Source organism: Lepidochelys kempii, chromosome 1 (assembly GCF_965140285.1).
Source record: "Lepidochelys kempii isolate rLepKem1 chromosome 1, rLepKem1.hap1, whole genome shotgun sequence".
In the NCBI taxonomy this organism is placed as follows: Eukaryota; Metazoa; Chordata; order Testudines; family Cheloniidae; genus Lepidochelys; species Lepidochelys kempii.
In genome coordinates, this window is record NC_136380.1 from 187,524,822 (window position 1) to 187,549,994 (window position 25,173).

At 42.8% G+C, this 25,173-nt stretch overlaps 1 protein-coding gene across 2 annotated transcripts in view; it reads right to left on the bottom strand.

Annotated features, from left to right (window-relative positions):
* Positions 1–25,099, bottom strand: part of CD247 (CD247 molecule) — a 98,819-nt gene extending 73,720 nt beyond the window's left edge. For both annotated transcript variants that reach the window (XM_073304902.2, XM_073304892.2), the window contains exon 1: positions 13,757–25,099. In XM_073304902.2, the coding sequence (XP_073161003.1) occupies positions 13,757–13,814 (58 nt within the window). In that variant the 5' untranslated portion in view covers positions 13,815–25,099. The remainder of the gene's footprint in view (positions 1–13,756) is intronic.
* Between the last annotated feature and the right edge of the window lie 74 nt (positions 25,100–25,173).

Genomic DNA, 25,173 nt, shown 5'->3' on the forward strand with positions numbered 1-25,173 from the left:
CTGAGAGAAAACATGCAAGGGAAGAGGGGGCAGGGGAGGAATGGAGAAAGAGGCAGCAGTAGCGGTAGGCTCTGAACAAGGTGCATAGACCTAGCAGTGAACTGTTGCTCTGCTCCTCTGGGCACCAGCTGGGAGGCAATTGCTCTCCCCCTGCCAATGTTTTCTCACACTAGGGCAGATGTGAGAGATGTGATTGCAAGATGCTAGGAGATTTTACACTACTTCACTAAGCATGTACATGTATGGTACTACACAACGCCTGCTAAAAAGCACTTATGTTCCTGGGGGGGAGGGGCGGGATGAAAAATTGACTGTAGGGAGTGGAAGAGGATTTGCTTCCAAGTTTCTGTCTACACAGCAGCCAGAAGGGTGAGTCCCAACATTCATGGACAGACATGCTAGCGCTGCTCAAGCTAGCATGCCAAAAATAGCAGTGTAGTCCCAGTGGTAAGGGTGTCAGCACAAGGCCCTTTAAAGAGTAGTCCGCATTTCACTAGAGGCAGAATAATTAAGAATGTGGCATATTAGAAAACACACAATCAAGTTTCCTTAGGAAAAGGACATTAAATAATTTGAACGTAAGTGAAACTGCAGGAGCAGGCTAGAGAGGGAGAATTCTAGATCCATGGGAACTTCACCGATCCAAGATCTCCAGAAGGAAATTAAGTTAAAACCTTACAACTGCACAACAAGCTCCCATTGACCGATCACACCCTGTTGTGAGAGGAGAATACTGCTTCTACCTACTTGCAAGCATTTTCAAATGAACTCTTTCACTGGTGTCACATTCATCACTCAGTGGTGAGCATCTCCAGCATTTAAACTGTCAGAAGATATTTAGACCTATTTAGGCTATAAACTCATAAAAGCAGAGACCCAGTCTTTATATCTAGCTATAAATTGCCCATCAAGTTGTTAGTGGTATGCAAATTATAACGAGGAATGGCATAGCAAACAGTTTCTTACAGTTTACAAATAGTCTATATGGGGGGGAAATCACTTCTTCCACCACTAGGGTCAGACAAGAAGATACAGGCAGCCCATCCCAGCCATTGTTACAAGCAGCTCAGGGAATATCTTTAGGGCAGCACAATTTTATTTTTTGGGTGGGTAAGTGGAGGAAAGGTTTGGGCTTTCCAGAGAAAGAATTAAATGTGTATAGGGGCTCCACTGAATTGCTCTCTCTAAGAGGAATATACAAATTAGTATCATTTACTTACATTTCATTGTAATATTAGAGCACCTAGTTCACTGTATATTTTTAAAAAAACAAAACAACACTTTAACTTACTAGGTTTCCCTTCTTGGATTTGTTCTTCTTTCTCTTTCTTTCCCCCCAGCAAGTTCTTTTCCCTTCCTTTTATGATAGATGCTGGAATCATTTTCCCCTCAGACTAGCTTTTCAGCTATGATAAAATTATTGTTTTCTCCCTCCAAGTTCTATTTGCTCCATCTTTCCCCTATGTTTTTTCAATCTTTTCTCTTCCTTCTATTTCTCCATATCAATATGATCATTCCTTCTTTCTACAGTACCCAAAACCAACTTTTCTTCTTTCCACAAATTCTTGCACTGTGCTCCCTTAACCTCTTAATTCCTGTTTACTGACATGCCACACAGCTGCCCAAGCTTATCCACTGACACATCTGCACCTCATAGCCACTCACTACCACTGCTTGCCTTATCCACCACACACTAGAAGGGGTGGGGGAGAAGACAGATAGTCTAGTTGAACTCTACTGTTATAGCCCAAAATGGAAGCAGAACCCCTGCTGTTCACAGATGATGTCTCCTAGCCTGCACCACCAACACAAGAAGTACCGCAAGTATTAGAATTTGGAACTGTCTATAGATAAGAGGCAATGTCGTTTGATCACTAGGCATGGGCCTGGGAATTAGAAGACCTGGGTTTTATTCCTAGTTAATCTGGTGATTTTGGGTAAATCTGTGCCTCAATTTGTCCTCCCCCATAAAATGGGAAGATGAAATAGTCTTTTCTTTCCTTTGTATGGCTGAAAAGCCCTAAATAGGGCTAAGCACTTTACATATGGGCATGGTAGCTTGGAGGGAACTCCCTTTCTGGGGACCTGATCTGTGGCTTTCCCCTAATCCCGCCTACTGATGAGCCTGGAGGAATTCTGTGTGTTGCATTTAAAAGGGGAATAGGCAGCAGGCCCTATCACTACTTGTATTACAGTACTGCCTTGAAACTGCAACTAAGATTAGGGCCTCATTATGCTGGGCACTGTATAAGGTGTGAGAGACAGCTGCAAAAAGCTTACAATCTAAATAGGCAGACAAATATGAGAGAAAGGAGGCATTATCCCCATTTTACACATGGGGAACTGAGGCACAGATAGATTAAGTTACTTGGTCACACAGAGTGTACGGCAGAGCCAGGAACTGAACCCCAAGCTTTTGGCTCCCAGGCCATTTTCTCCAATAAAGCCCATTATTATCGGGAGACTTGCAGCTGCCCAGGACTGCCAGATTAGAGAGGTGGGCACCCAGCTCTGTTGCTGCTGCAGCAGCACTCCCCAGGCAGCGTTCTAACTTCAGAGTGTGTTCAATCTCCCTCCCTCTGTTATCTGTATCCCTTGGGTACTAGAGCTGGCCTGGACTCTAGCACTTTCCCCTGCATCTCACAGTAGTTTGGAGAACCGGGCCTAAGTGATCAAGGGATGAGCAAGTACGGCTTCAGGAGTGGAAAGATTAGGGTTCAGTAACAGCTAACCACATGGCAGCAATATTCATATTTCTGTTGTACTGCAGGTGGGAGAGAGCAGCAGCTATCCTGTGACCCATTCCAGAACCTCCCACATGCAAGAGCCTGGCTGGGCAATCCAGACTTGATGAAATACTGTCAATTCTGAAGTGCAGGGCAGCTATCAGTGGAAAGGGAAATTTTTGGGCAAAGGCACTGGGGTGGGGAGGGCAAAAACGATCCTTACCCAAAGGACATACAGAACTGGCAAGACTGTGGTGTCCTACCTTGTCTGAAAGAACAACAGTGAAATGCATGGTGTAACCCACACAATTTCTGGGTGTGGTGTTCTGTCCCATCTAGTGGCACCGAGACCACTTAGAGTGAGATAAAATGAGTCTGCTCTATAGCCTTAGCTAACAGCCAGTTGGTTTTAGCTCATGCAGTCGAGAGCCTCATGCACTGAGGTCCCAGGTTCAATCCTGCCCGCCGACAACCAGAGTCTGTTGGCGTTACAAGTAGGGGCTCGTCTGGGATTTCAATTAGGAAGACTCCAAAGCTCAGGATGCGCTTCCTCAGCTAGGGGAAGTATGTAACCCACATGCCTTCTGGGTGTGGTGTTCTGTCCCATCTAGTGGTACCAAGACCACTTAGAGAGGGAGATAAAATGAGTCTGCTCTACAGCCTTAGCTAACAGCTAGTTGGCTTTTAACTCACATGGTAGAGGCTCATGCACTAAATTCCAGAAGTCCCAGGTTCAATCCCACCCCGCAACGACTGGGGTCTGTCGGCTTTACAATGGCACTTAATTAATCTACTTTGAAAGAACTAAGCTAATCCTGCTGGGGTTTGAACCTGTAGTTCCTGATCTAACAAATATAGGTATTTTAAACCTAATATGTAGACTAAGCCATCACTTTTAGCAAACAGGCCTGTGGCTTCAATACCTAAAAAGAACAACAAGAGAGAAAGAGGGCAAACCTGCCAGCTACTTCTTTGCAGCTGAGAGAGATAAAATCAGATAAAAACGTCTTGGAAAAGATGTTCCAGCAAGATAGGTTTACATCTGACACTTGTTTAAGAGAATTATAAAAGTAGAATTATGTGAAGCCTGAAAATCTGTTACTGTTCCTCAGCCAGTGCAAACATACCGAACCACAGCAACAACAAATACATTTTAGCAATGTTGGGTCTGGATGCAGGTTAGTAAAATAACAACTGAGGTTATTCAACCTAAGAGATTAATTTAGCTGTATGAACAGGTTGGCAACAGAAAATTCCAGTTCTGTCCACTTCACATAAGCTCCGGCCACCTCAAATGCTAAAGCAGGAGATCAAAGCAATGTAGCCAACTATCTTGATTTTATTGCGAGTCCTGTGATATTTGATGGTTTATTAAAGCCACAACTCCTGGAAACAAGTGGTTATATGAGAATCCCAGCTTTCATTGAAAAAGTTAAGTAAGTTTCTAGCTCTCATGATTACAGAAAAAAAGCTGGAAGATGCGACCTAAATGAACCCTACAGGCTCAAAACCAGAAGGCAAATAAAGAACCCCATATTTATTTATTTCTAAAACCTCATAATTTTAAAGCCAATTTCATGTATTTCTGGGGCATGACTCATGATTTTGGAATGGTTAGGGTTGGCAATACTTTCAAAGTTACAAGCGTTCATCATCAGAACTTCCGGTTATACCCTGAGACACTGCTACTAATTGCTTGGGGAAGCAGCTGGGTTGTAATTATACTAGAATGGTAACTGCCCAACCTATGTGGCTGTCCATGACAGTCCACTATTACTTACGCACCCTCAAGCTACCCTGCAAGGGATTATGGGTGTTTTGTTTTTCCACTATGTTTGGTGCAGTGCGGCTACGCTCATATACAGGCAAAACCCCCACTGATTTCCCACTAACTTTTAAGGACCAGATGGGATCAGGCCCTACTCTAAGAAGCCTTGGAATGTTATCTGTTCTTGCCTTGTCTTAAATTAACTGTGGAGGTTTTTTTTAGTTTAGACCTGTTTTTCCTGTCCCCCTCCGACAGCACAAGAACAGACATTTATTTGAAGCAAGGTTAGAGATATTCATAGGTCTGTATTTATTTTTAAAAGTGATTACAGTCAAATGGGCTTGTGAAAACGGACTTTTCTTTTCACCTATATCCAATAATAAATTTTGCTTTTAAGAAACCAACTTCAAAAGTGACCTGGAGTGTGATGTTCAACTTTCAGTGAAAGATCAAACTCTACCAGCCTATCAGTTTTCACTGGACTTTGAGGGGTCATTTTCACAACAATACCTATCTGCTGAGCTCTGCATATTTGTTTAAAAATCAAATTTTAAAATTCCATACTTAAAAAATTAAGTGAAAAATGAGCCAAATCATGACTGACGTGGGTGTTGTGCACTCCCTCCAGCACAGGGAAAGGAAACCAGAGCAGAGGTGATGAAAATTTAATCTACTTTTCAATGCCCAGCTCCTGCAAGGATTTATGCACCTGCTTAACTTTATTCATGTGAGTAGCCCCAGTAAAACATGTGCACAAATTTCAGGACCCAGGCTTAAAAAAATTTCAGAAGGAGGTCTAGAGTTCAGGAATCATAATGATCAGAGAAGGTCCATTACTAGTGGTGTGAGAATGTGACCCGGAACCTGGCGTGAAAGCTGAAAGAAAGAGAGTATAGGGCCAAATTTATCCATGAGGCGCACCTCTTGAAGTCTATGGATGTGCAGCACAGATGATTTTGATCCTTATCAGGGAAAAACACTTACAGATTTGAATAGTCAGATACAAGTTAAATCAAATGCAGAAGAAAGGTGGATTGAAAGACTAGCAGCCATTTATATACCCCCTTGGAATTATTTAAATAAGAAATGATGCCACCAAAAAAAGATCAAAGACAAAAAAATTATACATACACACACTCATATAGCACCTTTCATCTGAAGCTCTTAAATAAATGTTTTATATATGTGTGTGTGTGTGTGTGTACACACACACACACTTTTTTAATGAATCAAACCTTACAATTTCCTTATAAGGTCAGCATTATTATCTACATCTTACACATGGGCAAACTGAGGCTCACAAAGAGAGAATAAGGCCCAATCTTGCAATGGGATGTGTAAGGGCAAATACTTGTGTTTGCACAGAACTCCTGTGGGATTCCACATGGATGCAAGGGTCTGTCCACATGGATCTAGTTGCAGGATCAGGGCCCTTAGTGATTTGTTTCAGGCCATACATTTCATATTTACAAAAAAATCGCCTGAGTTACTTAGTATGGAAATACGATTTGTGTTTAATTACTGTACAATGCATGGTAAAGATCAGTGATAAAAATGAATGCAAAATGGGTGATTTTGAAAGATCAGTATAAAACAAAAACTCCATTTTTATGCCGTGCAATATTATCACTGTTTAAGCATTTTCAGTGAATTGTGTGTTAGTGAAAGATACCAGCCTGATAACATTGGTGACTAAAGCTCTCTAGTCATAGAACCTAATTTTGTTTTGACGATTATAACTCAAAAATAGCTGGATGGTTTGTATGACATCTTTTAAAGGACTAAATACATTGGATTCCTGGGTTGAAATTATATACTGCAGGTTGCAGCTCACAGCAAATATTTACAGCTGAATTTTAAAACCCCGAAAAGAGAGAGACTTAGATATGATGGCATACATTTATTGCCGCACAAAAGCTACATTCTTGGATTGATGGTGGGTAATACTAATCAAAACAAAAATAAAATCCAAAATGGAAATCTTTGGTATGAAAGGTTTCAGAGTAGCAGCCATGTTAGGCTGTATCCGCAAAAAGAAAAGGAAGACTTGTGGCATGTGTTAGTCTCTAAGGTGCCACAAGTCCTCCTTTTCTTTTTGGTATGAAAGTAATCTCTCTCTCTCCAACTCTACCAATTTTATGGTTTTCAATTGCTGCCTATCACCATATTATCTAAGCACCTTCCACATAAAATCAATAGCAAAGTCCTCTGAGGATTATCTGCTAAAATACTTCTCTCCAAGATGAGCGTATGCACAGTACAAATACCATGACTTTAGGCTCCCAACGTACTGTCCAATCCACATAGGCCAAGTTCAACAGGTCTCCACACAGGCATAGGGATCCACCCATGTGGATCAGAATGTAGATCAGAAATGTGATCCATCTCATTAAGAAACTTGTCCCAAAGGATGGGAGAAGGGGGAGAGAAATATTATATGACTGAGGTTTTAAAAAATAAGGTCCAATCTATGCTGAAAAAAATGTGCGTCTAATTTAGTGAACCATTATACTTCATTAATTTAGCTTTCCGCTTGTGGAATGTTTGCAGCGGATCAGAGTTTCCCCGAGGTTGTTTTGTTTTTTGTTTTTTTAAAAACATTGTTTTAACTGTATGGATTGATTGATCGCAAACATCTTACTGCTAGTCTTCAATACACGACAGCCGAGCTGTGTCGTTTAATTGGGATTTATCATCTAAGCCAAATACATTTGTTTCTGATCCATGACTGGTTGGTGGGCAAGCATTGGTGGGACTGTGAAATGAATGTTTGTCCAAGTGGATTTAAAGTTTGGTTGCTGCATTTATACAAATAAAACTCCACCACTCTAATGTTGATCAGAAGTGAACACAAAAGGGGCATGTGTATGGCTAGAGCAAATTCATTACAAAATCTGAATGACTATCCATTTTTAAAAGCATGCAATATTCACCCAGTTTTGCTGTATAGTCACTTTTTTAAAAAATATATCAATATTCTACCCCGAAGTTACCAAAACACTAAGGCTTAAAATACCATTAGTGCAGTGTTTGGGTCCAGTCCTTGTAGACCAGCGTAGGGTCAGGTTTTGGGGTTTTTTTTAAATAAAGGTGGTTTTGTCTGCTTGTTTTCACTACTCACAGTTGGGGGGCAAACACAGAATGAAGACACTGGCAAGAGATTTTGCCCTGGTAATGTTGGCATAAGACACTGTCCTGGTATTAAATCCTTTGTCACTCTCTCATCAGAGTAGGCTTTTTGGGTGTCTTTCTAAAACTCGGAGCAGGTTACTGAGAGTAGCCATTTTCCAGCTCTCATTTAAGAGCTGTGTGTCTTAATGTACAGGCTCCAGAGATTTATTTGCACTGGAAGAAACTGTGGATATCCCCACTCCCTCTATACCAGTGGTTCTTAACCTTTACTGCAGCCTGCACCCCTTTGGTTCTCAAAAAATGTTCTTGCACTCCTTATCAAAAATCATTGAAATAGGTCAGTTCTTTAAACCTAGATATATTTTTGTTTGTATATTACAGTAATAGTTAACATTATACATTTTTAAATAAATACATAGGTTTGATGAAACAAAGTAGTTGTATTTATGTGCCGGTACTTAATTTGTGTTTTCGATGATTTACCTTCTAAAAAAATCTGGCATGTCTCGCACCCCCAGAAAGGGCATCTCGCACCCCCAGATGCGCTAAACTATCTGTTCTCCTGCTCTAAAAGTTCAATAGCTTTCCGGTCAAAGAATGAATTTTCAATATTGCCAATCCATACTGTTCAAAAATCATGATCAGGTCCCCTCAAAATCATGAGATTTAAAAAAAAATTCAGGGAGGAAATTTGCTTTCTGGTTTTTGAGCCTTTCTGGTTCACATTGTCTGACTTTGAATTGCAGTCCTGAGGGCTGAAAACTTTTATTTTTAATGGAAGCTGAGATTCACACCTAATCCCATGATTCCAGGAGTTGGGGCTTTAAGAAAATCACCAAATATTGCAAGACTTGAGAAAAAAAACATGAGAGTTGGTAACACTGCTACCCCCTACGCACTCCCATTCTGTTCTACCGTGCCTTGTATTATATCAGTTGCTTGGTAATATTACAGTCCCTTCCTCCACCACTTCTAAGTTCTTATACTGTAGTATTTGTGCTTCCAAAGAGCATAACGTTATTCGGGTGACTTCTCCTTCACTCAGAAATTTCACAAATCAGTCAGTACTATTTTCTTCAGAAAGCATCAGGAGACAGATGGAGATGTGCAAGTATTATTTCACTGTGATTATGTCAAAATAACAACATGTAGGCTGTATGTTGTACACAATAATATTTGAATTGGCTCAGGAACCTGCTTTCAGCCATGTTACAGAATAACAACAGTGGTGCAGAAAGTGGCCGTGTACCAGCTTTTTCATTTTGTCTTTTCCTTTGGTTTAGGATTCTTTTTCTCTCCAAGTTGACTGTGGTCATTTCCAATTCAGTAGACTAACTAACTAATCTTATAAGGAATGATCACAAACAAAAAGCAGAGAGGGCTTTCAAATTGCAGTGGGTGGTTTCTAGCAATTTTGGTTTTTTAAATATTTGAAACATATATTTAAAATTAAAATTCAGCTTCCACGCCTTTGAACAAAACTTGTACACGCACTGACGGGTGTGCGTGTTTAAGGGTTGGGGAAAGAGCATGGCTAGGTATGGTCTTTCTTCTCTGTTTTTAATGGCTAAATTGTCAAAGGAGGGAGCAAATGGTGCACCCACAAACACTTCCATTTACCCCTTGCACACACACAAGTGCTCACACACCAGTTGCACACAGCTAAACATTCACACACCCATTTTCTTCCCAGTTTTCGGCGAACAAGTATTTGCATGTGCAAATTGAGGAACTGCAAACTCAACTACTCATATGTATGCAGTTATCTGGTTTGTATATGTGAATACTAATCACCTGTGCATGGCAATGTGGGATTTCACATAGCAAAGCTTTTATCCCCTTCTTTGAAAAATTTGATTCTAAACCTCATTCCTAAGGGATACAGATTACACATACTTTTTTAAAGAAAGAGAAATAAATGTTGTTAACAGATCTACAGTCAGAGCTAGTCTCCAAACATCAGGTAACATTATTGCACATCAAAAAAAAGGTTGTAAAGCCCAATTTCTCCAAGATTCAGTAAGTAGAGACACTTTCTTAGCAAGAAAATAAAAGGAGTAACAACATTTTAATGTAGGTTTTGATCCAAGTTATATACATATGACACGGAAATATTTTCAACACAGACAGACAGAGGAGATGCTTTTGGCAGGCCTGACATTTTCTCGGGGTGTTTTTTTTTTCAATGCTGTGTCTTCTGCCCATGCCTTCCTAAATGAGCAAATGTACCATATCTGTTATTTAACAGGCCCCCATCTGTTCCTTCACAGACACATTTTAAAGTTCTAGATGGTGGCCAGGGGTGTTGTCTTGGCTATAGTTATATAATGATAAGGACTTTAAAATTCTTACTGCTATAAACATGGAGTTAATTAGAATTTAAAAGATTTGGGGGGGGGATGTTATTTTGTGAGATCTAAAACTTTTTTTTGTTTGATATTTTGTATTTCAAAATCATAATTTAACAGTGTGCATGGATTCCACAAATAATGGGTATCTAAACTACATGTTGTATGAATTTGCATCCGTTATTAGCAACCTACCCGATTTCTTCAATTTATCTACATAGTCCAACAGTATAACAAGGCTAGACTTGTACTGGAAATATAGTTATACATTTTCAAATGGCTCCTTCCATTTTAAGTACACTCCCTATTGCATGGGGGGGAGTCAGATGGAGTGAATCATTAACCTGTTACCTCACTCATTAAGAATTTAAGATGGTATTGTTTTAAGAGAGCGCTTACGATATGACATATAATGATCGCTAAAGAAACTGAATTTAGCACTGTAGGAGCTTAATAAATAGCCCATTATAAAGAAGGGCTATATTTGCCTACATTTTGTCTGATGCGCAAACGTCCCATTTCTGAGTATTTATCATGAATTATTAATGAATCATTGTGAGTAGAAAGAAGCACAATTATTATTAAATTAAGTCCCTGGTAGATTTTTGCATTAGTGCCAAGAATACAGCAAGGACAGTGTAGATGATATGGAGGGTGGCACCTAAAAATATTCTCTTTACATTTGTTTGAAGTATCCAGGATGTATTTGTAAACAAGAAATTTTTTTTCTGTTTTTTAAAGTGTAGATCTTCTAAATAACTTATTTTAAGGAAGGAACGAACAAATGAACCCTTAACACACAACACTGCCCATTTCTTCCTGTTACCCATGTGGTGATTAGCAAATCGTTCCTGAGTTGCACGCTACCCTATGGGTAAAAGGAGCGGTTGCATAGGGCAGCTAAATGTGTGAGTGATGTCTTTCCACGGTGTGAGTGATGTCTTTCCACGGTGGACGTTTCTAGCTTCCCTACAGCCAACACGAATAATCCAGTGCGGGGTTCAATTCAACAGCAGATTTTGAGAATTCGTGAGAATTTGTCCCTTTTAGGACCCTGTTGCATGTCTTCATATGGCTCTTATATTAAGCTGATTTCCCCCCCAGAAAAAAAAGGCAGTACTGCCCCAACACGGCCATATTGCTATTGGAAACTGCAATGGTTTGTGTCCATCACTGCAGCATATTGCAGGGCTTTTAGGGTTTTTTTTTGTTTTGGGGGCGGTTCTTGAAGGACAGACAGAAGAAAGGTCTTTTAACAGAATTTCCCTAAACAGCAGAGTACAGCGTGATAAACAAAATCACTCTGCTCAGAGACTCAGAACATATTTATTTTCTTTTATAAACTCCTTCTAGTGAAATATTTATAGGAAGGCCTGAATCAGACCTCTAGATCCAATCCTGCTGAACTATGGAAAGGGGAAGCATTCCAAAATCCAAACGTGGATCTGAATTTCTCCAGCAGCTCCTCTCGCTTTATTGGTCAAACCCCAACTCAGAACATCCTCAAATTTGTGGGCTGGGGTTGATGGCTAAATCAGAATTTTGCGGCTTTAGTCCATAGCTTGAACTACTCTTAAAAAAAGTTTCTGGTGCTTGATGTATTTGGCTCAACACTGTTGAGAGCAAAAAGAAAATGCATGGTTGCTCTCCAGCTACCATTCCTGGGGCCAGCACCTTTTGGTGGACTAACTACAAAACAAGCAGACTCCTATAGAGAAGAAGACTGAAAATCCTGAGCGCCATAGTATGCATGAATTGTAAAGTGCCATCTACAATTCCACTTAGTGACGGTCTGCTTAAAGCAAACATGTTCTGTGAAAAATAAAAATATACTTTGTTTTAAGAAGGCTCCTATTTACTCTAAATAACGGAAGGTCCCGGATTCAGGGTTCTTAGTTTTAACCCCAAAAATTCATCTGCCTGGCAATAGTTTAGACTAAATTAATAGTGAAGAGCTCACATCTTTGTTAGTGTACCTATATACCATTTGAATTATTCCATGGAATCTGCACTATCATCCTCTTACCCTACATTCAATCCAAAATGTGAAAAGGTCTTCATAATATTGCAACTACCCAGCCAGAACTTCTGCCTTCAGATACATACACAACCATCTCCATTTAAATCAACAGGAATTGTACATAGAGCAAAATTTGGTCCAGGGTGTGTCATAGCTAAATAGTCTCTTCCTGTGAGCGTGGTTATCCCCAAGGTGTGTGAACAGAGAGACCTTAATAAAGTTGATACTTTAGTAATTAGGATATTTGATTAAATTGCTCTGTTTTTTCAGTATGGCCTTTCTGCTAAAAAAAGAACAAAAGAGCAAGAACCTGTAGCATGCTAGATACTGATGTTTTATAAAAGAATGAAAGAAGAAGGATCAGAGAAACAAATGTTGACCCTAAGTAGTTTCTAAATCTTTACGTGCTTATAAGTACAATCACCTTTCCTTCAGACATCCTAGGCCTTTGTGCATTTTGAAAATATTCTAAGAGGACAGAAAAATGCTTTTCCTACTTTTGGTACACATCTTATACTTCTGCATGTGCACACACAGCTCAATGTATGTAGAAACACATTAATATCCCAAATGGATATATTATTGTTATATATTAACATAAATGTAGCTGTGAGTACTTACTGCAGAGAATGCAAATCTAGTTTAAAATCCTATTGAAATATATGGTACACAGGTTAACTAGAACATGATTATGTTGCAGAGCAGCAGTGAATGCTTTGGGTCATTTCCCTAATCACCAAAAACCTTGTTTATTTGAAAGTTTATTGAGGTCCCCAAAACACTTCATGTAAAAGCGCTGTTTATGGTGCATTGGTTGTGTACGTTGACTAGAGAAAACGATGAAACTCTTCATATGGGTTTTCTACATACACTTGAAGGTGGCCTCACTGTCTTTCATGTTTGCTGACTTATTCAAATTCAGGCCTTTTCCTGTCCCTTCTCTAGATGCAAATTAAATTGATCTAGTTTTCCTTGATTTTACGGATTATTAAAATTACACCCATCTTCCCCCAAATTAACTTAAATCGTGCATGTTTGCATGTTAAACCCACTCCACTGTCTGCCTGAGTGGAGTCGTTTTATAAACACCCACCAAACACACACATAAGGTAAGGAAACTTCATTCATTTTGATTAGTTACATCTGCTGAAAGCAAATGTACAGGTATAGAAGAAGATGGGGGGAATCATAGCCTTTTTACCCTTCCTCTAATCCCTCAACAGCAGCTTCTGAGCTGCTAGGGTGTGACGTTTATTGGAAACCAAGGACTGAACATGCCACTAAAGATCAACACAGTGCTTACTCTATCCAGCTAAATTAAAGGTATCTCTTGGGCAGCATATTGAAGGTGGTTGCACTCAGCATATCAACTTCTCATTTTTTAAATCCCAGAGAGAGAACTGTTGGGGGGAGGGTTAGAAACCCCATTTAATTACAAGATGTTATTCAGCTGCCATATCTTTTACTGTGACACAACAAAGGCAGGCCTCATCAATGGTAGGTAGCTGCTGCCTCATTTGCCGCTCCCCACCTTCCAAAGGATTTCTTTATAGCAAAGACTTCATTTTCAGCAAGTCCTGCAGCTGCCGGTTCTGAACTAGTGCATAACTAGTCATAATTAGGAGGACAGACATGCTAGAGGTTCACACGCAGATGCCCTCCTGCTACCAGAAGGGCGGGGATCCGACAGAAACGTTGTGTTTTGTCCCCACCTCAAAAAGGTTTTAAAATAGTTCCTTGTAATATGAAAAGCTGGCCATACCTGTAATTGGGAGCTGTGCCTGCAGGACAGCAGAGATAACAATCCCCTTCCACTTCATCTTGCTCCCCCGGATTGCACTGAGGGGCTGGAGGCTGCGAGTTAACAGATAGTGGGATGGTGAGGAGAAAAGGCACCTCCACTGGCTTTGTTCTTCTGGCTGTCTCCACAGGAAGTGCGAGGTCTATAAGATCTTTCAGAGTCCACCTGCCGGCAGTGTGGTTGAAACACACACTCCTTCTTTTGCTTCACAACCAGGAAGCTTTAGAGGTTTGGTTTCATATTCTTGGTATTGATGATTGGGGTTCTCTTTTTTTCCCCTCTTTTATTAGTTTTTCTGATAGAGCCTCAGAAATTCTAAATCAGCAGCAGCTGAACTTCTACAAGAAGCCTATAAAGTACGCAGGGCACGCATAGTACAGTAAATCAGAAACAGAGGTGAAAACACAACTCAGGGCATACCACGCTCATCCTCGGACAGCTACATGGCTCAGGGGATTGGCGGAGCTTTTCATCTTGGGTCACTGATTTAAATCCAGAACCGGCCACCAGTGACCACAACTTGTTATCCTCTTTCGGCTACTCGGTGGCCTGCGTAAAAGGAGTTGGTCTCAATTTTGTTCCCTGTAGACAAGCGTCCACATGACAGGAAAGCACCATGAAATTTGGAACTAACAGGCCCCTGTTGGGTGTAGGTAGCTGGGAAACTGCGATGCCTTTTGTTTTAAAGGTGCTGCCCCTTCCTTTACATAGCTAAGAACTGCCTCTCTCGCCTCAGAGTTCAGCTGCCATTTTGTTCTCAGAGTTGCTGCAGCCTTTAGGGGAGGAGACGCACAGCGTGCACTCTCCCGCAGAGACTCAGTCGGCGCCCCCTGGACAGGCTGCCACAACTCAGAATAAAATGGCTGCTGACCTCCGCACAGAGGGAGAGTTCTTAGAAAATGTAAAGGCGTAGTACCTTTAAAACAAATGGCATTGCAGTGTCCGAGCTACATACGCTACATCTCCTCTCACTAAAGGCCTGAGTGGGCCAGCAGACTGAACAACCCTCTCATCCCTAGAAGCGGTCCCTCCGTGACGCCGTTGAGACACACTAGCAGGATGCAGTCGGGGATGTTTGCCCTGCTTCTACCAGAACAGTTATGCTCTGGGAATTAATAGGACTCCTTGGGGCTTTCAATCTAACACCTTCAACCAGCACTTAATATACAATTCAAAATAAAAGGCTCAAATGGGAGACTACCGAGGCACCTTTTAGTAGCCCAGTTCCAACTTAGCAAACTATATAGGCAGTAACAGAAGAGTTATTTCAAGTGAACAGTAACTTGGTAGATTTCATTCTCCTGGCCTCTTCTCTTAGTCAGTTGGCTAGCTGTTGTCGGCTGACAGTGTTAATAATACTGAGCCATTCCACAGTGTTTTCACTTGAGGAGCTCAAAGAATTAAATTAGTCTCAGAAACATGCCTGATGCAGCAGCTAAGCATTATTACGCCCAGTATGTAGATGGAGAAATTAGCTTGCCAAGGCAGGCAGAGCTGGGAATAAAACCTAGGAGTCCAGAGCACTCTGGGACATGAGGCCCCAGAATTTTTAAAGGGACCAAAGGAACAGCAATGGGAGCCAGAGGGTGGTCAGACCACACATCTCCCCAAAATTCCCCGATAAGATTTTTTACCACTGACTTGAGCAGCAACAGGCCGATAAAAGGACCAGAATTATTTAGGCTGGTACAAAAGGAGGTAACTAAGAATTATGAGATGAAATTAAGAAAGGGAAATTTTAGTTTGAATACGTAAAAAAACCTTCGTAACAAGGAGATCTATTAAGTTATGGCAGAGTCTCCACCAGGAAGTGGTGGGGAACTCCATTTCTCGGAATATTTATAACAAAACTGGACAAAATGCTCATCAATGCAATGTTGTCAAATCTTGCAACTTTATAGTGAGTCAAGTCCACAGTGGAGACAGCAGACCTTCTCTGAAGAGTTAAGAGAGGCTTTTAGCTACCTTGACTATATGTCTAGCACCATGTTTATTGGGGAAATTACCCATTATTGGCAGAGGGAGATGGGTTTAATCATGGTTTCTGGACCTGTACTGAAGAGTTTGGTATACTGTACACTTCTATTTCAACAGTGCTCAGCGTGGTTAAGCTGCACCTGCTTCTGGCACCTGTTGTCTATGATTGGTAAATTTCCTAGAGTACACAAAGCATACGTTCACCAGACGCTGTGTCAATATGCCAATCTCTCTCTCTCTGGCCACAGGCAGGCCTAGCACAAGCTTCTCTGATGCAGGAGGCTAATTCATCCCCAAAGGCAGCCTGTTTTCATTCTTGCTGGGTGTGCTTGCCTGAGGTATAAAGAAGCAGCAGGGTTTGGAGTTTAAACAGGAAATAAATGAAAACTAAAAATGAACCTGCTCCACAGTCAAACTGGGGATAAAAATAATGACACACTGCCCTCTGGCTCATGCACTGCTACCCAGAGACCCTACCCATAATCATCACCACAGACTGCTGGGATTAAGGGCAGATCTGTTATCAGCAGATCTGATTCTCCTGATCCTACCTAGTACAGTTAGTATTTGCAGACAAACTTAATACCTCTGTCACCTGTTAGAGGATCTGGAAGACATTGGAGAAAGTCAATGTCTGTAGAGCCTGGCCTATTTTCAGCAATAAATGGTAGTATTGTAGTCCCCAAAAACTAATTCAACACCAAGCTCTTACAATAATTTTTGGAGATGCTCACACAAAGATAATGGATACTGAATAGACAGTAGTAGTTCTGTATGGTGAGCAGGCTGTAGCCCACAGCTGGACCTGCCATTCATGCACAAGACACTGCAAAGAAAAGAGAAGTGTGCATATCACTGTTTAAAGTATGCAAGCTAGTGACTTAATATTGACAAAACGTAGTCTAGAGCAGCGTTTCTCAAATGCAGCCACAGCCTCCTGGGCTGGAGGAACTGGGGGTAAAGTAGAGGCCTCTCCCCGTCCCTGTTGCTCCTGGATGCCTTGCCTTGGTGTTGGTTGCTGGGGCTGCCAGAAGGGGTTGGGCCCTGCCCCCTCTGGAGACACGTGGGGCACAATGCTGGAGAAGCAGGCAGACGGTGAGTCCCCAACCTTCCCAGGGACGGTGGGGCTCATGCTATGGAGTTCAGCCCTGGGGTAGCAGGCTCTGGCCGTGGTCCTTCGGGCTCCAGTCCCGGGCTCTGCCTGTACAGCAACAGGCTGCAGTGGCGGGGCTTCAGGCTCTAGCCCCCCCGATGCTGCCCCTAGTCCCCCATCCAGGGCTTAATTTGTCCCCAGGCTTGGCAGGGCTGAGTAAGTCTGCTGTGAAAAGTGATAATGGTATGTTTGTTAATATCACTTTTCACAGCAGACTTACTAGCTAGCAATAAATAAATTACAATGATTTGGATGTGTGTATGTGCATATTTATTTGTTCTTCCTAAAGCTAATTAAGTAAGTGTCAGAGCGGTAACCAGCAAGAGTTGGTGGCCGCACTCTGAGGCCACCAAAAAATTTGTCCTGAGAACGCCTGATCTAGAGGCAGTCCTATACTGCGCCTCTGCATTTTAGTGCATTGGAATTTATAGTGAAGCTTCACTCTGCTCTAATTGCCTCTATGTGCTAATCCCCTTGAAATGGAGCAATGATTGCACAAGTATTAATTGTTGCATTCCAAGGGGATTATCTCCTCCCCCTCTGCACATTTGCCAATACCCTGTAAGGAAAAGTATAAGGAGGAATTCCTGGCTTCTGCTCTTGCTTCAGATGCTCCCAACAGACAGTGAAGAGGAGTTTGTCTTACTACAGCTGGTCCCCTCGGGGAGTGAAAATATTGCTTTCCTAAGGCCTGCCACTCAGCTGCCAGTATCCCTTGCAGCTGCAGAGTGTAAACAGAAGCCCTGCCACATCTAAAGTGACAGGCTACTGTAGAATAGAAGAAAACAGACACCTGTATAACACAGGAGATAAACATGTCCGTGAATGTACATGTCCCATGGGAAATAAACAGGCATCTGTGTATTATACCAGAAAACTCCCATTCACTGCTTAGTTTCTTGTGATTTGCAGTCATCTGTTTCTGCTTTGTTTTTAAATGTTCAGCCTGATTAACGTGTTAGAAATATATCTAAAGACATTAGAAGAACATTAATGTGGGGCCCCTATGAACATGCACCAGTTCTCAGCCTGTTGAACAAGCACTATAGTGTCACTTTCAAGATGCCTGACATTGAAAAGCAGCAGCTGGTTCTAAAACCATCAACAATCTGTTCAGACCACAATTCTCTGGAGAATCTAATTGATTATGAGAGAATGTAATATGTAGGCAAATCACATTAACCTACAGAAAGGGAAATAAGCAATCCCACTGGTCATTAATGATTTGACCTGTTAATTCCACTTTGATTTCTGTTATAGCCTATTTTGCTGGCACAAGTTTCACAGGTTTACAGTCCCTTGGGCTAGATGTAGGAAAACTCCATAATTCTTTTCAAAGCACACACTCCCAATGTGTTGACTACAAATATGAACCAACTTCAGTACTTTATTCCCACATTTATATAGACCTCACTAGCTATTATGCATTAGTTTGGCTTATGATCTAAAGTCATGGTGAACACCTTGACACTACTGTGATCTGTGAGGCATTTCTCCATTTCAGGTTCTCTTCCTTGTTTCTCTCACTTTTTCTTTTAGGAGCTTTTCCACATAATTAGTTGCAGGGCTAAAACATTAAAATGAGTGGGTTTTGTTTTTTTTTTTAATCAAGGCACCAATTAGTAGTTGATTATGTAACTTGGTCTTGACTAAATGCCAAGAGGCATAAACCATATTGCACACTAAAATTGCCACTGAAGTTTTAATAGAATCATCTCTCTATTTCTTGTCTAAACAAAGGCTGCATTTTGGCCTACAGGTAGCTAGACTGTAGCACTGGATGAAGTGATCTTTAATGGGGATCATGGGCAAAGACCCAAACTTATACACTCCTCTATTGGGCTTTGTCAGCTTACCATGTTTTTGTGGTAGTCAGAACAGGTCCTATTAGTTAGACTTAAAAAATAATAATAAATCTTTCAGTTAGAGATGTTGAGCTGCTTTACAAGCATTAGTCTCACAAGGGGCCTGTGAGTTAGGTATTATCTACATTTTACAGACAGAGCATGTGAAGGACAGAGAGGTTAAGGTCACAAAGCAAGTCAGAGGCAGAACCACAAATGAAATCAAGCAGTCCTAACACAGCCTCTCTCAAATGCGACCACCATGGCTGCATGTGGCCAGCAGGGACTTTTCTTGCAGCCACAGCCTCCTGGGTTGGGGTAGGAGGGGCAAAGTAGCAGCCCCTCCCCCCCCATTGTTCCTGGATGCCTTGCCTTTGTGTTAGTTGCTGGGGCCACCAGCAGGGGTTGGGCCTTGCCCCCCTTTGGAGACACCTGGGGCACAACACTGGAGGAGCAGGCACCCAGTGAGCTCTCTACATTCCCAGAGGGCAGTAGGGCTCAGACTCTGGGGTTCAGCCCTGGGCTAGAGGGGTGGCAGGCTTTGGCCATGGGGCTTCGGGCTCCAGTCCCGGGCTCTGCCTGTACAGCAACAGGCTGCAGTGGCGGGGCTTCAGGCTCTAGCCCCCCCGATGCTGCCCCTAGTCCCCCATCCAGGGCTTAATTTGTCCCCAGGCTTGGCAGGGCTGAGTAAGTCTGCTGTGAAAAATGATACTAGTATGTTTGTTAATATCACTTTTGACAACAGACTTACTAGCTAGCAATAAATAAATTACAATGATTTGGACGTGTAAATGTGCATATTTATTTGTTTTTCCTAAAGCTAATTAAGTGTTTTAGGAAAAAGTGAGAGAGCGGCAACCAGCAAGAGTTGGTGGCCGCACTCTAAGGCCACCAAAAAATTTGTCCTGAGAACCCCTGTCCTAACATCTAGTTCCTTTCTACCCCCCAGGCAACATTTTTGAGGGACAACCTCCTCTCACTCAGCAGTTGCTTAAGAAGCTTCACTGGGAAGTTCCAGAGAGTCTCATCCATTCTACTTAAACTGGAAAGATTATATGCACAAGGCTGATAATGAGAGTTAGAATCTAGTGGGTAACTGGGGGGATGACTGGGGCTCTCTAAATGTAGGATTAGCAACAGGGAGAATTTTTAAAACAAACATTTTCAAATACATTACTTTTATTGGTTTGCAGGTTAATCATCATCACAGCAACTAGGCCCTTTGCGTTAAAAATTAAATAAACCAGCCTCCAATGACAGCGAATTATCACTTCTCTGGTCTCTTACTACCTACATGCCTTCATCCCATCAAAAACCCAAGTGATACCAACTACCTATTATACTGACCTGAAACAAGTTCTTGTTTTGGAGAAGCCTTTGGACCAACTCCAAGAGTTTAACCTTAGAAACTGATGAATTGAGCTTCTCAGCCATGATGGAACATAAAACAAGAAGTCGTCCAGTCTAACAAGGTCTCAGTAATATTTCAAGTGCTGAATGGTCTATCTCCTTGAATACTGTTCCTCTGTGTAAGAGCCTGCACAGCTAAAGCCTGGAACCATGGGAGTTCTGGGTGCTGACTCCTCCACATCACCACAGGAGGCGTAGGCTAGGCTCCCACGGGAGGACCATGCGAGGCTGGGCCCAGCAGGAAGTACTGCCTAGCAGGACCTGAGTGGCAGCTCCTTGCAGCCCACTGATTGGCTGGGACTGGGACTTAAGCCAGAAGCTATGCCAGAGAGTTGTTTGAGCAACAATACAGACTGCCTGCGATTTCAGAGAGAGATCCCAGACTCTGGTTTCTGACCTGCCGGACTCTTGGTTTATTCCCAGGCCTATCTCAGGCTCTGACCTCCAGTAACCAGATGCTTCGTGCCTACTGACAACTGATTACTGGTTTGCTCTCTGGCCTGTCTTGGACTCTGACTTTCTGGTACCTGATTCAGCCTGACTTCTGACTCCTGCTCTGATTGACCACAAGCCGCTCATAACACTCTAGACTACTTGTTCAAATCTGGTCCAGATACACAGCAAACAAAAAGGTTAATTATCCAGTGGCTATTTGACCATTAGGAAAAGAGATTTACATATCTCAGTCCATTTGCTAGTGGACAAGTGTCCACATGACAAAACCACCACGGCAGTCAGCAGCGTTTGTCTCCATTCAGCAGAAGTGCTAAGGACTGAATGAACAAGGAAACCTGTCAACCACTGGCGGTGGTTTCTCCTGGAGAAAGTTGAGACAGGTGTGGGAAAATCTGTGATGCCACCACCTCTTGCTAGACAAGTGTGAATTTAAAACTTTTAATTTTCAGGGCTGCTAATCCAGCACCTTTCACAACATAAATTAACGACAAAAACAAAAGAATGAGTTTTTTATTAGATAGCTGTAATAGAATGCCTTTTTTTGGTGGACAAGAGCATACAGAATTTGAAGTGTTAGAGAAGTGAACTCTACGTATTCGACCCCCAGACCCAGCATTCTTCTAAGCTGGATTTATAACAGGTCAAAATCAATCTATTTTAGGTAATAGTTTGAAAATGTATCAACCCAAGAAACTAAAGTCTATGGCACCCTCTTGTGGCCAACAGTGACAATTTACTAGAGTTTGGTACTTCCCACTTTTGTTACTGGACAGGAAACACCAATGTTGTAAACAGCTCCAATGAGTATGTTTTGCTGGGTAGATAGTCTCTAGGGAGGGAAGCATGACTCTAAAACATGACAATTAACTAGATGACTAAAGAAAGACTCAGCTAGGATTTATTTATTGTTTTGGGCAATAGACTGACGATATTATGTATAGCAGTTTAAGATCAAAGGTACAGCATTGCCTCAAACACCATAACTTAAACTGCAAAACTAACACGGTTATTCTGTTCTGTTTCTGTTTTGACATGTTTACCCCATACTCTTCAGTTCTTAGATCCTCAAATGAAAGGTGCTGTCAAGCATTTTGCAAACAGTTAAAACATCACATCTGTGAGCTACATAAATAGGACCTCATCTTACAGATCGGAAAACAAAAGTAGCAGTGAAGTCTCGCCCCCACATGGATTCCCCTTTTGATCTGGGGCCCCTCTGCCCCAGACCCTCTTCTTTCTAGGGCCCTGGTCCTCACCACTCTCTCCTTTGGGGCAGTTTTCGACCCAGCCCGATCCTCCAGCCTCCCCCTCTTTCTCTGGGGGCAAGGCCATCTTACCTGGCCCCCCTTGTGGCACAGGAAGCACATCCAGTGCCTTCCTTTGGCCACATCAGGGCTAGCCTGGGCCCTATGAGTTCCATAGGGGCACTCCCTCTTCCTGTGCCCAGGCTCCCCATAGGCCCAACAAGTTTGGAGCCCCCCTGTTGACCTCACAGAGGTTGTGTTTTCTGGGTGGGGCCTCCTTGCTCCATCCCAGTAGGGGCACTCACATCTGTAGTGTCCCGGTCGCCCACAGGCGAAACAGTTTTTAGGCCTGGCACCAGCCTCCAGCCCCAGGCCCCTAATGAGGTCCACGTGCCCTCCACCACAGCAGCTGAAGCAGTCTTGCTTGCTGCTCAGCAAGCCAGGCCACACAGGCTCTCCACACAGGCTCCATTAGAGCAAGCCCGTCTTTGACAGGGCAGATCCCCCATTCCTTCTGGCAAATAAGATACATCCACAGCTACATGGCAAGAACTGGGAGGGGGGAGAAGAGTGGAAAAAGTTAATAAATCCTGTGAAATAACTAAACCAAATAGTCCATCCTTTTTCTCCACCCTTTGTCGCTCAAGTCTCTGATCCAGGCAATAGTCCGACACAAAGGACAGAGCAAGGACTGTCAGGGGTGGACCGCCTATGCCCACGTTCTCCATCACTTTGTATTGAAGCGAGACTCACCAGTGCAGCGCCTTTTGCTGGTCATCTTGGGAATTAGCTCTTTCCAGCCTTCGGAGCACCCTCTGCAGGCCGGTGTCTCACCTGCCGCTGGCATTCATGTCCCTCCCGGACTCCCGTGTCCTTTACCCTGGGGTTCTGCCCCAGCAGTACCCCCACACTCTGGGTCTCCCCTCCCTGGGGAACCCCCAACCCTCTAAACCCACCTTGCCTCAGTGGCTCCTGCCAGTCATCTAACCCCCGCTCACTGGGGCAGACTGCAGTGTAATGGCCACTTATCATTGGTAAGGAGTTGGGACCAGCTGCCTCTGCTTATCCCCAGGCTGCCCCTCTGCAGCCCCAGTACCTTCGTGGGCCTTTACCAAGGCCTGCAGCCAGGGGGTTTACCAGGCTAGAGCTCCCCAGCTCCCTTTGCCCTTCCCCAGCCCTGCTCTGCTCTGCTCAAGGTACCTCGCTATCAGGCAGCTAGCCCTTCCCACTCCAGGGCTAGAGTGAGACTCCAGCTTCTGGCCCACAGCCCTCTTATAAGGGCCAGCCCTGATTAAGCCAGCACACCTGTGGTCAGCTACATAGCCAGCTTCCTCTAGCTGGTCTTAATCCCTTTTCCCAGCTGTAGCCCTCTCCAGGGCTGCTTTTACTATTGGCTCTCCCAGGGCTGTTTTAACCCCTTCAGGGCCAGAGCAGGGTGACCACCCCACTACATATCCCTTAGCAAAGGAAGTCAGATGTTTTACTGGATTAGCACTGATAGTACTACTTTCAGGGGGAAAAAAATTTTATACTAGCTTGGATTCCAGCCGCCTGTGCCATCTTAACAGTGACCTGGTGAAAGCTTTTTAACCCAAATATTCTACAAGTCCTGTAGCCACACTAGCACCTTAAGCTAGGATCTCTTAAGTTCAGCTGGGGGGTTCCCATCTGGTTTCTATCTTATGTTCCTAAAAGGCTGCAGCCAGTCACCTGCAGGGGTTAAGAAAGCTTTTTCCATTATTCCTCTTTCCCATCTGTCCTGCTCCCAATGTACTGCGGGAGGAGGAGGGTTGATCATCTTCTGGAGCAGAGACTGGGGATGGGACATTGGATGAAGTAAGCCAGGGCTTCTAAGGTGGCACCAAGCATTCTCTCTCTCTCTCTTCAGGTGCTTCTCTGGCTTGTTCATTCTTCCTCACATGTTCAAGGTCTAACTGATCACCATATGGGTGAGGTCAGGAAGGAATTTCCACCAAGGTCAGACTGGCAGCAACCTTGGGGTTTTTTCCTTTCCTCTATAGCATGTGGGTATGGGTTATTTCGTAGGATTCCCTGCCACTGCAGGAGCCTTGGTACCTATTCTCTGCCTGTAGCATATAATAGTTTAGTCTCCTGTTACCTGTAATACTTCGGTCTAATTTTGGTAATTTCGTTTAGTGTGCAGGTGCTGTTAATGGCTCGTGAGATACAAGTCACACTAGATGATCTGGTGTTCCCTTCTGGTCTTAAATTCTATTACTAGTCCTGAAGATCCAGGCCCCTAGAAGCTCAGAGGCCTACACTGGGCACCTTTGGTAGGAAGAATGCATATGTGGCCAGATCCTTCTGGTTGTCATATCACTCTTTCCAGAAGAAGCATTCATCCTAGTATTCTGCCCCAAGTGCTAATGTAGGCCAAAATTCCATTACTTATCAAAATTCCATTACTATAGACTCTACTGGAAAAAAATATTCCAATTTATCCTAAATAATTGTGTAATATTACTGGAAGGTAGTAACAAATGGTTCCACCCCAACCCACAGAACAGCAAAGGAATCTGTGCAAGGAGAAAAGACTAATATAAGGAGACTGTCATGCTAGGCAGGGGCAAAGGAGAGAGTATAACTGCTTACAGACCTTAATAGAGAACACTCAGAAGGATAGTCACATTTAAGGTTTAAAGAGAAAGTCAGTGACCCATTTCAGTGATCAACTAAAATGACAGTAAGAACAACCCCAGTGATCCCTTACATGGAAAAATGTAGTCTTAAAAAACCATTTAGGGGGTCAGAACTACACAAAACACTGAGAGGGTTAATATACAAGAGGAGGAAGATTAATACACTTTGATCACTACTAGTAAAATACAGAGCAATGGGTTTAAGTGAAAAACAAAGTCATGAAAACAAGAAAATGTCAGCAACAAGGACAATCAGTGGAATAGGTTTAGATGTGGTAAAATATGGAAAGAGGAATGGGCAAATCAGACTTGTTGCCTATTAGGTCTAGTGTTGACCCAAAGAGTCCTTCCTTTCCCCAGTATAACATCTCTAGGTCTTGGTTTATGTGAATGAAACCTTCTCCCCACCCCCAGAAAAGATCAGATCGCTCTCTAGACTACCACAAAGTGACAGCATTAATGTAGGGAAGGAATAAAGAAGATGGAGGCATAAAGCCAGATAGATTAGAGCAAGCCAGGCTTTGACAGAGCAGATCCCCCATTCCTTCTGGCAATCCACAGCTACATGGCAAGAACGGGGGGGGGAGGAGGAGGAGGAAGAGTGGAAAAAATTAGTAAATCCTGTGAAATAACT